The 16,043-nt window shown below is 54.5% G+C and overlaps 4 protein-coding genes across 4 annotated transcripts in view; 3 read left to right on the plus strand and 1 right to left on the minus strand.

Moving 5' to 3' along the window:
* The window catches only part of PTSG_11688 (uncharacterized protein), a gene marked incomplete at its 3' end in the record, with an annotated part of 6,325 nt that extends 5,509 nt beyond the window's left edge, over positions 1-816 (plus strand). Inside the window, exons 14-15 of the mRNA XM_004997056.1 lie at positions 361-508; positions 706-816. Coding sequence (XP_004997113.1) covers positions 361-508; positions 706-816 — 259 coding nt within the window. The remainder of the gene's footprint in view (positions 1-360; positions 509-705) is intronic.
* Positions 817-1,125: 309 nt separating this feature from the next.
* PTSG_01145 (swarming motility protein YbiA) lies at positions 1,126-4,194 on the plus strand. Its single transcript, XM_004997057.1, has 8 exons — positions 1,126-1,485; positions 1,686-1,803; positions 1,971-2,019; positions 2,214-2,448; positions 2,800-2,884; positions 3,101-3,198; positions 3,427-3,688; positions 3,893-4,194. The coding sequence occupies exons 1-8, from the start codon at positions 1,317-1,319 to the stop codon at positions 4,002-4,004; spliced, it is 1,128 nt and encodes a 375-aa protein (XP_004997114.1). The 5' UTR covers positions 1,126-1,316; the 3' UTR covers positions 4,005-4,194.
* A 285-nt stretch (positions 4,195-4,479) lies between these two features.
* Positions 4,480-11,741, minus strand: PTSG_01146 (uncharacterized protein; the record flags this gene model as incomplete). The annotated part of the gene is made up of 18 exons (XM_004997058.1): positions 9,937-11,741; positions 9,718-9,780; positions 9,430-9,520; positions 9,128-9,264; positions 8,939-9,006; positions 8,511-8,820; positions 8,222-8,360; positions 7,867-7,966; positions 7,635-7,692; positions 7,322-7,405; positions 7,048-7,138; positions 6,717-6,832; positions 6,207-6,392; positions 5,859-5,996; positions 5,589-5,666; positions 5,249-5,382; positions 4,876-5,018; positions 4,480-4,568 (listed from the first exon to the last, which is right to left on the minus strand). The coding sequence occupies exons 1-18, from the start codon at positions 11,494-11,496 to the stop codon at positions 4,480-4,482; spliced, it is 3,585 nt and encodes a 1,194-aa protein (XP_004997115.1). The 5' UTR covers positions 11,497-11,741.
* PTSG_01147 (reptin) lies at positions 11,721-15,939 on the plus strand. Its single transcript, XM_004997059.1, has 12 exons — positions 11,721-11,820; positions 12,005-12,056; positions 12,309-12,424; positions 12,613-12,694; positions 12,886-13,015; positions 13,166-13,232; positions 13,513-13,619; positions 13,944-14,161; positions 14,494-14,752; positions 14,915-15,119; positions 15,344-15,400; positions 15,510-15,939. The coding sequence occupies exons 1-12, from the start codon at positions 11,752-11,754 to the stop codon at positions 15,687-15,689; spliced, it is 1,542 nt and encodes a 513-aa protein (XP_004997116.1). The 5' UTR covers positions 11,721-11,751; the 3' UTR covers positions 15,690-15,939.
* Positions 15,940-16,043: the final 104 nt, after the last annotated feature.

Below are 16,043 nucleotides of genomic sequence, written 5' to 3' on the forward strand. Positions count from 1 at the left end.
TTAGAGAGTCCAGTATACAACGTCTAGAGCTGAGAGAGGATGAGCGTGAGTTTTTACGTGTCTTGTCTATTGGCATTGTCAACATATCTTATATCTGCGGAGGCTCCACTAAAAAGATTAGATCTATCCTCCAGCCCATTTGGATACAATCCTCAATTTTGGAAACACACACACACACACACACACACACACACACACACACACACACACAAAGGCACACACACACACACACAAAGGCACACACACACACGCACACACGCACGCACACACACAAAGGCACACACATACGCACAAGCAACATTCACACATTCACACATTCACACATATCTACACCCCATCGTGATGTGACTGTTTGTGCAGGTTTGCGTTGTCACTGCTGTACATTACAGATGCTGACATGCACCAGGCGCTGCTGAGTGCGCTCCTGATGATGGTCGAGTGTGCACCGGCACATCTTTTGCTGACAGACTTGCGCCCATTCCTCACGGAACTGCGCTGCTGGATTGAGGTCGCCCATTTTTTGTCTGTGCGCGCACGTGTTGAGATATACTTGTCTGCCTGCCTGTGTCTGCGTGTGTGTGTGTGTATGCGCGCGCGCGCGTGTGTGTGCATCTGCTTCGCGCAGTGTAACCACTGAATGCATGCTCACACTCGCTCACTCACTCACAACACACACTCTCACTCGCACACGATGCTGGTGTACAGGAGGTGATGGAGAGCAGCCCTGCGCCAGAGTGCCGCCGTCTCGCCGCCTCCATCCTCGTCATCTTGCATGAACGCACCACACAACAACGACAAGAGCGCACGCCGATGTAGCATAAACATAACCGAACAGTGCCTGTGACTGTGATGTGACATGGCATGAGATACACACACGACGCTGTGACGGGTGCCAAGCAAAGAGAACGTTGTCGGGAACACAACACACACACACACACACACACACACACACACACACACACACACACACACACACACACACACACACACACACACACACACACACACACACACACACACACACACACACACACACACACACACACCAGCTCAGGCAGGGAAGGACTGCCTTATTGTTGTTGGTGTTGTTGGCGATTAGTGGATACCTTTAACCAGTTTTCGGCAGCGACAGTGCAGTTGATGGACTCGAGTTACAACAACCACTGAGATCTCCCCCTTCCTCTGTTTCTTGTCTCACATTAACCTGGCTGATCATAACAAGACCTGCATTTACAACGAGCTGCACTGCATCAAGTTGAGGCATTACCACAACATTCGCGTCAACCAGCATCGACCAACCAAGGCCAAGGCCAAGTATGGGAGCGATCCGCTTCTACGGACACACAAAGCCGTTTGGCTTCATGAGCAACTTCTACCCTGCGAAAGTGGTGATTGATGGCCACACATGGCCAACCACAGAACACTACTTCCAAGCCATGAAGTTCCACGACAAAGACTACCAGGCCCAGATCCGCAAATACTCATGTGCGACAAGCTTGGCGGTGACCATGCCCACCTCGTTGGCTGGCTTCCTGGCGGAATGTGCGAGCTACATCTTGTTCTGTCGTGCCTGCCTCCCCTTGTCGTGTGGCACGCTTCTCACCCAGCATCAACACACACACACGCGCGCACGCACGCACACACACACACACGCACGCATGCAAACATCTTATTTGCTTCCACAGCGCCGTCGACTGCAAAGAAGCTTGGTCAAACACGGGCGGTGAAGCTGAGGAGCGACTGGGAGGACGTCAAGTATGATGTCATGTACAAGGCGTGCTTGGCCAAGTTCACACAACACGCGTAAGCGAAAACACGCGCAGCCTGATGCTTCATCTTGTGCGGTGTATGTGTGTGTGCCGTGTGTCGATGTGTGTGTGTGCTGATGAATGTGCGCATGTCTACGTGTGTAAATCTACGACGCACTGTGATTGTTGAATGTTCTCCTCACTTCCTTATACAACCAACAGGGATCTGCGCAAACAGCTGCTGGACACGGGCGACGCAAAGTTGATCGAGGTATTCACTCGGATGCAAATCGCCCCATGCGCCTGCCTTCGCTGTTGTGACTGACACGCAGGCGTACACGCTGCCCTGCTGGTGTTCGGGTGTGTTTGAATCACTTTGCAGTCGTGCATGCAAACCCCAACTCAACATCCCCACACAGTTCTCACATGTTGTCTATCTGCCTTTGCTTGTTGTTGTGTGTGCAGCACACGAGAAATGACCGGGTATGGGGCGATGGTGGCGATGGCACGGGCCAGAACAAGCTCGGCCAGGTCCTGATGGAGGTACGCCGCGAGTTGAGAGAGAAGGGACCCTCACCCGCGCACGCAGCACATGATGTTGCCAAGGCGACTGACAACGCCGACGATGATGGTGATGCTGGCGATGACGATGATGATGGCGAGGAGGGCACATCAAGCACAACAACTGCTGGCACTACAGGTTCGGCATGAGGCAACGTGCAAAACGTGTGTATGTGTTTGTGTTTGTGTCTGTCTATGCGTTTGTGTGTGTGTATGTGTTTGTGTGTTGTGTGTGTGTGTGTGTGGCTGTGTGTCAGTGCGTGACTGTGAGCATGTGTCTTGTGTGACGGGGGTTTTTTTTTTTTTTTTGGATTGTTTCGTCCCTATAAACGTGTGGCGCGTGGTGTGCTGTAATCATCGTCATCGTCGTGATGCTTCTCGTTGGAATGTGGGAGACGGACATAGTCGAGAGTTGTTGTAGCCGGTGTGCTGCTATTGTTACCACACATCCTCGTCCGCTGATGCTTTGTGCTGCTGGGTGTGTCGGCAGACGGCGTGCCCAAGCGTGCAAAGCGCACCATGCTTGACTTTGTGGCCAAGGACACAGCACCCAGCACATCCCCAACACGCCGAAGGTACGACCAGCCTAACGCGCAGTGTATGCGAGTGTTCGGGGGAGGGAGAGAAGAGGAATGTGGTGGTGTGTGAGTGTGCGTGTGCGTGTGCGTGTGCATGTGCATGTGCGTGCGAGAGTGTGGGTGTGTGGGGGGGGGGTGTACGTGTGTGGGTGTGTGCTTGTGTGAATGCAACCGAGGTCTCATGCACGCGCGTGTGCACATACCGGCACACAGTGGAAGGAACGTTGTGCAGTACAAGACGGGGGATCTTCTCAAAGCAACCGAACAGTGCATTGCACACCAATGCAACGCCGTCTCAACATACGCGAAAGGTGCGCACGTGTTCGTTTGCATGTTCGTGTGTAGGAACGACGCGGGCTTATTGGTGGCCGTGTTTCATGTCGCCGATCGTGGCTGCTTCAGTAGCATTTCGCAATCACACTCGCACACACGCACACGTATGCACACATATGCACACATACACACGTACGCGCATGCACACATGCACACGTGCACGTAAGTGATCAATGCTCCATCCCCCCCCCCTCCCCAATTTGCAGGCTTGTCAAAGGTGATCTTCAGTCGGTATCCACAAGCGGATCTGTACACGAAGCAGCACAAGCAAGCGAGCAAGAAGAGCAAGCCCGGCACAACGCAGTTCCATGCAGGCAAGCCGCATTGCGTGATCAACATGGTGGCCCAGCGCTCCCCTGGTCGCCCGCGCGCGTCTGAAACCGCAGAGCAGCGGCTGGAATGGTTCAAGGAGTGTCTTGCCAAGATTGCCGCCAACAAGGACATTGAATCCGTCGCCTTCCCCTACATGTGAGCACCGCACGCTCGGGACTTGCTTTGTTCCTGCTGCCCTTGTTGCTCGTGTCGTGGTTGCGCGCTATTGCGAAAGTGCTGTAATGGCGGTTGCATTTTCGCACACGACGCAAGCACACATGCACACACATGCACACACATGCACACACATGCACACACATGCATCCTCACACACTCTCACATACACGCACACGCGCGCAGGATTGGGTGTGGCCTCGCTGGTGGCAAGTGGGAAGATTACAAGGCAGCCATTGCTTCGTTTGCTGCACGCAATCCTCACATCCAAGTCGCCATCTACAAGCTGCCAGCATAACTGCACATGGCACTGCTTTCTTCCTTTGATGGCACTTTCTTGTGTTGTTTTATGTATGTGTGTGTTGTGTTGTGTTGCGTTGTGTGTGCGTGTGTTGTACGTGTGCGTGTGTGTGTTGTGCCGCTACACTGTGCGATATGCGACTGATGCGTGTAGAATTGAACCGTTTACAGTGTAACCGATGATGATGATGATGATGATGATGATGATGATGATGATGGTGGTGGTGGTGGTGGTGGTGGTAGTGGAAAACCTGCCGTTTGTTCGAAACGACAACATCAAACACAGCACATTAGACAACTAGCAACAAACACAACACATAACACGTGTAGAGAGCAAAAGGAACATGTGGCATCACACCTTAAACATGATCACTACCGAAACACGCACGTGCACACCCACCCACACACCCACACATGCACACATGCATACACACGTCAAGAAGAGCCAGGCCAGGAGCAGACACAGCGCGGCATCAATCCCTGTGGAACGGGCGCTGCAACTTGATGGTCTTGCGATCAAACTTGCGGACAACTGCAGCACGGCCCGTCTTCACCGTTCCTTCTGCACATGGACACGCACGAGAGAGAGGCGGGGGTGGCGGTGGTAGGGAGAAAACAGAGGGTAAGGAGAAAGTAGAATGAGTTAGCGCACGCATAAAAATCGTGTACACACACAACAACAACAACAACAACAACAACTACAACAACAACAACTACAACAACAACAACAACAACAACAACAACAACAACAACAACAACAACAACAACAACAACAACACCTTGCCCATGCGGTATACATGTTCCCCGCAACAGCAACCACACCGCCAACCAGCACAAGCACAAGCAGCAGCAGCAGCAGCACGACGTACTGTTCTGGTATGCGGCGCGTTCCGCTGCGGAGTTGATGAGCGAAATGCCGGCGTCTTTGTCCGCCTTCGACTTTGCTCTTTCTTGCAGAAACGCATCCAGCCAACGTTCTTTCTCCTCGTCTGACTTGGCGCATAGGATGTACCTGGTGCAGTGGCCGTGGGTGGGGATGAGTGCAGCACAACGAATAACCAGCGTACAACCGCAGCAACAACCACAACACAATACAATACAATCACTCGTATGAACACAACCATGACCACAATCGCAACTCAATACAATACTCGGGCAACCGCACCAAGCGTACACACACACACACACACACACACACACACACACACACACACACACACACACACACACACACACACACACCACTTGTCCTTCTTGTCGTTCTTGATTTTGATGGCGTGGCGCAGGGGTGTTTTCTTAAAGTGATCAGTGTCGTCTGGCATGTTGATGATGGACATGTTGTCGGTGAAGATCTTCCCCTTCACCACAAGCGCACCCTGCGTAGCAACAACAGTACGGCCGCGCCAGGTGTGAGTGGAGATCACGTGGGCAGATAGATGAAAGAGAGAGAATGGGTGAGCGAGCATCGGTGAGGAAGCATTTACAAGCAAGTATAAATGCCTTTGTACCAATTCGTGTCTCGAACAACAGCAAAAACAGGGGCAAGTAGCTCCAAGCAAGCAAGCAAACACCACATGCGTACCTTGAGTGAGCGCTTGCAATAGATCATGAGGTTATCAAACAGGTAGAAGTAGCGCTCCTGTGCACTCCGCCCCGAAATCTGCACGAGACGTGCGTTGTGAGGACAATGAGCAGGCGTAGCCAGACATGAGAGAACATGGTTAAACTGTGCTCATCACAACGCACTCGCAAGGACGACGACAACAACAACAACTTAAAAAAACCAACTTAAACAACAACAACAACTTCACCAACAAATAAACAACTTAAACAACAACAACAACAGCCGGACCTTGACGAGCGGGCCGTCGTGAATGAGCTGCGTGCTCCACGTGGCGATGTCGGGACCCGTCCAGTTCTCGAGACTCCGCTGCAGGCGATCAAGCTCCTCTTTGTGCCGCCGGTCGTCGTTGATGGTCGCAGCCATCGCCTGAACACATTTGTAAACAATGTCACACACGATGCATCCACGCAGATATGCGCATGCAGGAAGGGTGGGTGATGGAGGTTGTGAGGACGTTCAAGATACACCAAGTGCTCCGTGACTATCAGTCGTGCACATGTGAAGGCGCACAGAACGACACACACACACACACGCACACACACATCCACACACACACACGTGTGTGTGTAAACGCACCTCCATCTGTGTGAGAGCCTGGACAGCGTTTGCGTGATCGGGGTGGTTCTCCGGGGTGTACTTGACAAGCTGCTTGAGGAGAAGCGGGTAGCGGCACACGCGCTGCACGGGCTCAAGCAGGAAACCGGGCAGCTCAAGTTCATTCTCGCCCATGATCAGGCGGCAGCCCTCAAGGAACGACTCAATCTGCACACACACGCAGGGAGAGAGAGGTAGACAGACAGAGAGAGAGAGAGAGCACGCAGGTATGCATGGAACGAAGTGGCAAAGACATGTGACGTATGAGCAAATGTGCAGAAAATAAAGGCGTAACAACCACACTCACACCGGCAATCTCGGCGTACACACACGCACACACACACACACACACACACACACACACACACACACACACACACACACACCAACGCACAACACACACACACCAACGCACAACACGCGAATGTACACCGCGAGCACACTACATCTTCCACCCCCCCCCATGTGTCTCTGCCACCACTGGAACGGGACCTGGATGTCGCCCTTCTGCACGGCGTCAAGCTCCTGCGTCGCCTTCTGGTGGTTGTTGCAGTAGATGGAGTACGCCTTGAACCGCTCAGAGTGGTTCGCAAAGCACAGGCCAACAGCTGCAGTGGAAACGCACGCGTGCATGCAAAACAGCAGCAGGGCAACGTGCATGCGAAGAAAGCAACGTAATGAGCTCGAACCATTGGCACGCGCGTATGCATACGACACAATCAAGGTCGCTTCACACCCGACTTCGGACATCACGCGCACAGCACAAGCAGATGCACACAACATTGTTGATGCCGCAGCGGCAATGCACGACCCGTGTGCTCACCGTCGTTTTCCGCCGCTGGGCGCAGTTCCCGCAGAAACTTCTCGTTGAGCTGGTGGATCTGCTCAATGTTGCCGAAGATGACGTTGATGCTCTGGACACACAGAGAGAGACAGAGAGTGTGTGTGGGGGGGACGTGTGAGTGAGTGAGCGGATGGGTGTCGTAAGCATTTTGTCAGAGTAGCATGGTGCAACCATGAATCCGAGCAAGGAATGTATGTATTCCACCCCTTAGCATGTTAACATGTGCGTGTATTCCGGTTGATGATATGATCACCTCTTCGTCGAACAGCTGCCCGATGCGTTGCCGCATTGGAATGACATAACCCGTCACAACCTTTGCCAGCTTCGACACATAGTCCTGACATTGAGAAAAGTGAGGGAAGGAGACGGAGACAAACAGACGCGGGCCACAAATGCGGCGAGCAACGCTTGAAGTGTGAGCACTGAAGAAACAACGGTGGTGTGCTTGTTCCTCCACATGGTGTGGTGTGTGATGCGTGGGTAGCTCGAGCTCTGTGACCTGAACGACAATCATCGGCAGCAACACGACGGAATCATGCACAGCAGAGCGATACAATGACACAAACCTCTTCTGTCTTGACAATCTCTGCAACGACATTCTTGCGCTTCTCTGCCATCTTTTCCCTGAAGGAACAAACACAAATGGCGCATGATGGGCATATGAGTTGTTGCGCATGCCAGAGACAGCTTCAACATCAACCGACACCAACCGACACAGGCAAAGTAATGTTACGGCCAACACCAGCCAGGTAACTGCCAACACCAACCAACACTCGCCATGGGCAACGAGGGACGTACACATGCGGGTCGAGGGCGCGCTGCAGCTGCTGCTGTTGCATATCTTCGACTGTCGCGTCGTCGTCTTCCAGCAGCTTCACATACGACGCAGGGAACCAACCTGGCCACGACACAGCACGCACGTGCATGCAGAGGGAAATGCAATGAGACGTGGGCAAGCAAACACATGCTGTCGTCGACCTCAAGGTGATAGCAGAGGGCAACCCCCATGAGATGTCTGTGCCACCACACACACACACACACACACACACACACACACACACACACACACACACACACACACACACACACACACACGCACACAACACACAACACCCAACATGCAAACACATACATACGCACACACAATACACACCTTCGTGTTCGCCAATAGCGCCAGACCACCAGGGATCGTCCTCTTCGCAGCTGAGAATCTCGATGGTGTCGCCCGCATGGAACGACAGCTCAGAGTCGGACGTCGCTGCAAAGTCGTACAGCGCACGCGCATACAGCGGCTGTTGCGCACGTACGCGTGATGTGTGGAGAAGTGTAAGTGCACAAACAGGGAGAGCAGTGCAACGCATGCATGCGGACTGTTAAGGGCCCACCACCAACAACGCCAACAAAGGGGGCAGGTCACACCAAATTGCGCTACAGCAGCTCACCTCCTCCTCATCAAACTCGTCGTCGTAGTCTGCTGCCGCCTCCTGACTGTCGACCATCATCGCTTCCTCCTCATCATCATCTGTGTTGCCTTCCTCACCCACATCACCCGTATGCACGTGCTCATCCGCTGGCTCGCCCTTGCTCTCCCCTTCTTGCTGCGGTTCTTGTTGGTGCTGTTGCTGCTCTTCCTCTTGTTGCTCCTCCTCTTGTTGCTGCTCTTGCTGTTGCTGCTGCTGTTGCGGTTGGGTGTGTGAACTGCTGTCATCTCCTTGAGCAGCAAACGGATTCATGGCCGAAAAACCATCCCCCCTGCACGCACACCACACACATATGCACATACACACGTACGGGTATGAGCATGCGACAGGAAGACAAACAGTGTCAGACACATCAGAGAGTGCCTTGGCAACAAGGTGTAGCGACTGACATTGCAACTGAGATGGGTCGGCTGCGCGGTTTCGACTGGCGATTCCATGATGGCGCTGTTGTTTCCGCCTGTTGTACACACACAAACGTACAGAGAGGTGGGGAGAAGACGTGAGGAGTGCGAGGATCATCGAACACTCACGACACACACACGCACACATATGCACACACACGCACACAAGCTTGCTACCTGCTGTTCGCTGGGCTGCTGCTGCTGTTGCTGCTGTTGCTGCTGCTGCTCAGCAGGTGTTGAAACTGTGTCTTCATCGGTGGATGTCTCCGCCGTGTGTGCACGGACGTAATCGCACGGGAAGAACCCACATCGTCCTGGCAAGGAACAGTCACGGCGAGTCACAGACGTACACGAGCCAACACGTAAGCTGCATGCACGTGTACTCACGTGCACACATGCAAAGATGTACGCATGCACACATGCTTACAATCGCGCGCGCACACGCATGCACACACGCACAAACAAACGCATGCACTCACCCGTGCATTCCCCAAACCACCATGGGCAGGATGGATTGTTATCAATGACATTCACGAGATCTCCGGTGCGCAGTGCAAGCTCGTCCGCCTCCTGCCATCACGCATACAACAAGACGCGTGAGCAACTTGGAATGCACGCAGGGAATACACACGTGCACACGTGCAGGTACGCACACGTGCAGGTACGCACACCTGCACACACACACACACACTCACGAACACACGAACACACGAACACGCACGCACACACACACGCACACACACACACGTAGGGATTTGGTGACTTACGGTGCCATCAAAGTCGTGACATGCCACTGCTTGGAATTTGACAGCGTATGTCTGTCCAGACACCTAACACACAGAGAACAAGTCACCATGGAATGCCATGCAATCAGCATATATTGCGCCAGGTTCAGTCATGAGTGCAGTCATGCTCAGACTTTTACACATGCAGCACACATGCACACACACACACACACGTGCGCACACACGCACACGTGCGCACACCTGGACGTTCTTGGGTGGCTCGCCCAATTGCAGCAGCTTCTGTTCAACAGATGCCGCTGTTGTTTCTGCTGCCGTTGTGTGCTCTTGCTGCTGCTCAGCGTGGCCACCGGCTGTTGTCTCGGCATCTGCGTTCGCCTCAGCCTCCACAGGTGCGTTCTGCTCAGGCCCAGACTGCTCATGTTGTATGCTTAGTTCGTGTGCTGCCGCTGCTTCCTCCTGTGCTGTCTCCGCCTGGGTCTTTACCTCCGCGCCCTCAACCTGGCTCTGTTCGCCAGACTGTTCTGCTTTCTCCCTTTCCTCCTCCCCCTCTCGTCGTTCTCTCTTTTGCTCTTGGTCTTCGTCGTGTTCTTCTCTCGTGTCAACGGCTGCTGCCTCCTCATCGGCCTGCTGCTGCTGCTGCTGCTGCTGCTGCGCCTGCTGCTGCGCGATGTCGGCCTCGTCCTGCGCTGGCTGCACAGCTTCATCGAGCTGCTCGGGTTGGAGTTCCTCCTGTGCATGGTCGGTGTTTGCAACAGCTACCTCTTCACTCGGCTCAAGCTGCTGCTGCTGCTGCTGCGGCCGCTCTTCCTTTTGTTGTTCTTCTTCTTGCTGCTGTTGTTCCTCCTCTTGCTGCTGCTGCTGCTGCTGTTGCGTGTGTGGTTCATCTGCAGGGGGCTGTGCTGCGTCTTGTGTACGTGCTCTCGGCTTTGGCAGCCCAACCATTGACAAGGGTCTCGACGAAGGCCCACGTCGCTGCTGCTGCTGCTGCTGTTGTTGTTGTTGCTGCTGCTGTTGCTGCTGCTGTTGCTGCTGTTGATTGATGAGCGCTTCAAAGGGGTTGGCAATCCTGCCTGGCGTCCGCCTTGGCGGCTCAGCCTTCTTGCTGGCCTGTGCAGCTTGCCCTGTGAACACAGACGGGATTTTCAGTCGAGACTCCGACTTGCGCTTTGAAGGCAAAGGGGCCGTTGTCTCCTGAGATGCGGGTGATGATGCGGGGGAAGATGAAGGTGGCAGTGGCGGTGTCCTCACAGGTCTCGCCGTGGCGCTGCTCTGTGACGGCGGCTGGGGTTGTTGATCTTGCAGCTGCCTCTGTTGCTGCTGATGCTGCTTGACCTCGAGCAAGGCTGTTCGCAACGCAGTCTCGTCCCCTTCTGCCAGCGCCTTTGACAGGCGCTTGAGCTTGTCTGGTTTGCTTGGCGGCGCGGGTCGCGGTCGTGCTGTAGGTTTCATGGGCGACGACAATGATGATGACGATGACGACGAGGATTGCTCCTGCGGTGTGGGCGTCATGGCGGCGGCAGCAAATGGGTTTGTTGATCGCGGTGCACTGTGCTGCGTGCTGCTTGTTGCTGCTGTTGCTGCCGTGGATGCTGCCGTGGATGGTGTTGTGGATGGTGTTGTGGATGCCGTTGTGGTCGAGGATGACGTTGGATGAGCACTGGATGTTGCCAGATGCGCTGGCTTGACTGGCAATCGCGGCTTCTTGGCCTGCAGGCTGGAAGGTTTGTGTGGCAGTGGGGGTTTCTGGGTCCCGTGCCCAGCTGGCCGGGTGCCAGACGACCTTGGTGGAGGCAGTGGCATCCTCCCCCTTCTCTTTCCTCTATCTCTCCTGTGCCTCGTTCCTTATCCTGCGAGCCGCCACCAAACCAAACCAATCAACGTACACCCTCAAAGCCAACAACAACAACAGACTCTCGCGCAGCAGTGTCAGTCTCTCCGTTGCTTGTCTCGGCTCTGCGCCAGTTCACCGCCGCGCAAACAACAACAACAAAACCCGGACGGTGGATAGGGACGATTGCCGTGTTTCGCACAAACCTCACAGGAAATGCGCGACTAATGCGCACTCATCTTCCCCACCACTGCACCACCAAACCAAACGAACACACACAGCAACCAGCCAAGATGGTGAGTGAGCGAGCATGAGCCGAGTGTCTGTTACTGGCAGTGGCAGCGTTGTGCCGCACATGCGTGCGTGCCTGTGTGTGTGTGTGTGTGTGTGTGTGTGTGTGTTGTATGTGGGCGTCCTCGTTTGTGCGCTGCTTTGGTTGCTGATTCCACAACTGCGTCATCCTTGCTTGTCGTGTGGCAGACGGATATCACAGCTGTTCAGGAGCGGGATGTCACCAAAGTGGACCGCATTGGTGAGTGAGCGGCACGCGTACGCGTGCGTGCGTCTGTGTTGTGTTGTGTGGGAATGCCTGCATTTGTGTCTGTGTGTATATGTGTGTTCATGTGCGTCTGTCTTTCTGTCGCACACACTCACTCACACACTCACTCACACACTCACTCACACACACACTCACTCACACATACACACTCACTCACTCTCGCTGTGCCACGTTGGGATGTGCGCCAACTTGACTCGATACTTAACCACATTCTTCTTTGATCAGGTGCGCACTCGCACATTCGCGGCCTCGGTCTCGATGACACGCTCGAGGCGCGTAAGGTGTCCCAGGGCATGGTCGGCCAAGACAAGGCCCGCCGCGCCGCCGGTATCATCTTGGAGGTAAGAAGATCTCTCCCCCCCACTCGCTCATATGCAACCTGTGCGTGTGTGGTATGAGTGCTTGCTTGGTGGGACTGCTTGCTTATCGCACACAAATGGCGTCATTGTTCATGCGCACACAAATACACACGCGCTCATTCGCATCCAAACTCGAACATACTCCCTCGTGGCTGTTGTTGACTGTGCAGATGATCAAGGAGGGCAAGATTGCTGGTCGCGCCATTCTGCTTGCAGGTCAACCGGGTACAGGCAAGACCGCCATCGCCCAGGGTGAGTGTTTGTGCGCTTCACACATCGTGCATGTGTCTGTGTCTGTGTCTGCGCCTGTGTCTGTGCCTGTGCCTGTGCTTGTGTCTGTCCGCTGCATGTCTGTGTAGTGGGCTGGTGCTCCACCAGAAGCTGTGTTTGTGGGTGAGCCGATTCACGTACGCCCGCAACTGGCACGCTTGTGATGAATGCAGCCGTCTCCAAGGCCATGGCCAAGGACGTGCCCTTCACAATGCTCGCCGGCTCGGAGCTCTACTCACACGAGATGAGCAAGTCCGAGGCCCTCACACAGGCCTTCCGCCGCAGCATCGGTGTCAGAATCAAGTGTGTACCCGTGCGTTGTGCGCCAGGCGATGAAGCATGCGGTTTGTGTTCATCATAGCTAGAAAGCCCCTGTGCCTCCCACTCTCTCACCCCGTGCTCGTGTTTTCCGTGTGTTGTGTTTCTTCACTCCTTTCCCTTTGTTGCTCCCAGGGAGGAGACAGAGATTATTGAGGGTGAAGTGGTCGAGGTGCAAATTGACCGCCCAGCAACAGGATCGGTACGGCACACGCATGTACACACACGCACACGCACACACACACACACACACACACACACACACACACACACACACACACGCACACACACACGCACGCACACACACACACACACACGCGCGCGCGCACTTTCGGTGCAGCTGTGCCACGTGCCATGCGCCATGTCACCTCGCCCTCTCCATAGCCGTGGGATGGTGCGGTGCAACACCCAAACTCACACGTCTGCCGCCACATGTCGCTCACCCCTTCTGCCGCATGCTTTGGTTTTGGTTGTGTTGGTAGGGCCAGAAGGTGGGCAAGCTGACGCTCAAGACAACAGAGATGGAGACGATTTATGACCTGGGAACAAAGATGATTGAGTCCGTGATCAAGCAGAAGGTCGCTGCTGGGTAAGCTGCTTCGGCCATGCACGTACACATGTGTACACATGTGCACGTGTACATGTGTACATGTGTGTGACTGCGTGCATAGTCTCTTATGCACCCAAATGCACAGTCCTGCAGTGACAACTGCTTACTGCTTCCTTGTAGTGTGTGTGCGGCGATTTGTTCACTCGAATCTTCATGTGGCGTTCACAGCCATCCCATTCATTGGCGCGCGCAGCGCTCCTTTTCACAACGTACACACGACAACATGCACACTCTGTCTCATCACACGCTCACTTCCTTGCCCACTTTGCAAATTTGCCCCCCTCCTCCTACCTGTGTGCACAGGGATGTGATCACAATCGACAAGGCATCTGGCAAGGTGACGGTGATTGGCAAGTCGTATGCGCGTGCGCGGGACTACGATGCCATGGGCCCGCAGACCAAGTTTGTGCCCACGCCGGAGGGCGAGCTGCAGAAGCGCAAGGAGGTTGTGCACACCGTCAGCTTGCACGAGATTGACGTCATCAACAGCCGCTCCCAGGGCTTCCTCGCCCTCTTCTCTGGTGTGTGTTTGTCATGTGTGTTTGTCATGTGTGTGTGTGTGTGTGCATGCATGTGTGTTTTGTGTGTGTGTTTGTCATGTGTGTGCATGCATGTGTGTTTTGTGTGCGTGCTTGTGTGTTATGTGTGTGCGCATGTGTGTTTTGTGTGTGTGTGTGTGTGTGTGCGCAAGTGTGTTATGTTTTTGTGTGTGCAGGTGTGTTATGTACAGATAAGCACGCTCCCGTGTGTGTCACAAGCACGCACACTTTGCGCGGTCGTTTGTGCTTACCCTCTCCCCTTTCGCTCACTCACAACACTCCGGCCCCAAACCCAACCCGCACACGCTCTTCAGGCGACACTGGAGAGATCAAGCCTGAGGTGCGCGAGCAGATCAATGCCAAGGTTGCCGAGTGGCGGGAGGAAGGCAAGGCGGACATTGTACCCGGCGTGCTCTTCATTGACGAGGTGCACATGCTGGACATTGAGTGCTTTGCGTTTCTCAACCGCGCGCTGGAGAACGCGATGGCGCCCGTGCTGATTATGGCGACGAACCGTGGCATCACCACCATCCGCGGCACAAACTACCAGAGCCCGCACGGCATCCCGCTCGAGTGCGTTTAAACAGAGGGAACGAGGAATGGTCGTGCTGCACGTGTACGTGTGTGAATGTGCATCGGTGCACACGTTGGTGCGCAAGTTTTGCACGCGCACACTCACTGCATTTCTTCTTTCTCACACCAACCCTGTTTCACCACCATCAACTCCTGTCATAGTCTGCTTGACCGCACGCTGATTGTGCCGACCGTCGCGTACAAGCCATCAGAGCTGTCACAGATTCTGAAGATCCGGTGCGAGGAGGAGGATGTGGACATGGCTGACGATGCGCTTGAGCTGCTCACCAGCATTGCTGCAAAGACGTCCCTCCGCTACGCCATCCAGCTCATCACCACCGCCAACCTCGTCTGCAAGCGCCGCAAGGTGCGTCGTGGGAGTGACAGTGACAGTGAGGGGGGTGTATTCGTGTTTGTGGACGTGTGCATGTGTGTTTATGTACATGTGTGCGTGTGTGTTTGTGTGCATGTGTGTGTTTGTGTGCATGTGTGTGTTTGTGTGCATGTGTGCATGTGCGTGTGTGTGTGTGTGTGCCTATCCCAGTGTTCCTCTTGCTTATGACTGACTTGTTCTCATTGCTCTCTCTGCAGGGGCTTGAAGTGGAGAAGGGGGACCTTCGCCGCGTGTACACACTCTTCCAGGACCTGGTGCGTTGCCATACAGAGCACCGTGTCATGCTTGGCTTTTGTGTGATTTCTTGCCGCTGCCTTTCTCACGACTGACAACCAAACCACCGCTGCTACTTGGTGCATGCAGGAGCGCTCTGTGCACTTCCTGCGCGAGTACCAGGCGCAGTTCCTGTTTGACGAAGGGGAAGTTGCTGCTGCCCCTGCTGCCGACGTTGCTGCACTAGCGCCCACGACGGCCGCGGGCTCAACCACCGCCGCCACCATGGATATGGGTGGTGACGACGATGACGACGACGATGACTTGTAAATGCCAGCAGAAACGCGCGCTCCATGCGCCTGCATTGTCTTGTTGTTGGGCCGTGTGTCTGGGTCTGTGTGTGCGTATGTGAGTGAGACAAAGGAGGTTATGAGAATGTGTGTGTGTGTGTGTGCTTGTGGCTTGTGTGTGGATGTGCGCATGTTGTGAAAGCAATGCCTGTGGCTTTCCTGGTGTGACTTTGGTTGTGTGGTGAGGGCTGCTGCTGGTGCCTCCACAAATACAACCACAGCGACACAAAGGAGAGACGCATGCGTGAAAGGAAGCCACCCCCCTTTGCCTGTCCCACACACGCGTACACGCACATGCATTCATTCACCTCTCGAGAGGTTCACATGTCACACA

Source organism: Salpingoeca rosetta, assembly GCF_000188695.1.
Source record: "Salpingoeca rosetta unplaced genomic scaffold supercont1.4, whole genome shotgun sequence".
Taxonomy (NCBI): Eukaryota; class Choanoflagellata; order Craspedida; family Salpingoecidae; genus Salpingoeca; species Salpingoeca rosetta.

Excerpts from the sequence above, each read along its gene's own strand:
- PTSG_01145 (XM_004997057.1), top strand. The coding sequence starts at position 1,317 with ATGGGAGCGATCCGCTTCTACGGACACACAAAGCCGTTTGGCTTCATG. Across the intron at positions 1,486-1,685 it reads CCAGATCCGCAAATACTCAT|CGCCGTCGACTGCAAAGAAG; the intron begins GTGCGACAAGCT and ends TTGCTTCCACAG. Across the intron at positions 3,689-3,892 it reads TCCGTCGCCTTCCCCTACAT|GATTGGGTGTGGCCTCGCTG; the intron begins GTGAGCACCGCA and ends ACACGCGCGCAG.
- PTSG_01147 (XM_004997059.1), top strand. The coding sequence starts at position 11,752 with ATGCGCACTCATCTTCCCCACCACTGCACCACCAAACCAAACGAACAC. Across the intron at positions 12,057-12,308 it reads CACCAAAGTGGACCGCATTG|GTGCGCACTCGCACATTCGC; the intron begins GTGAGTGAGCGG and ends TTCTTTGATCAG. Across the intron at positions 12,425-12,612 it reads CCGCCGGTATCATCTTGGAG|ATGATCAAGGAGGGCAAGAT; the intron begins GTAAGAAGATCT and ends TTGACTGTGCAG.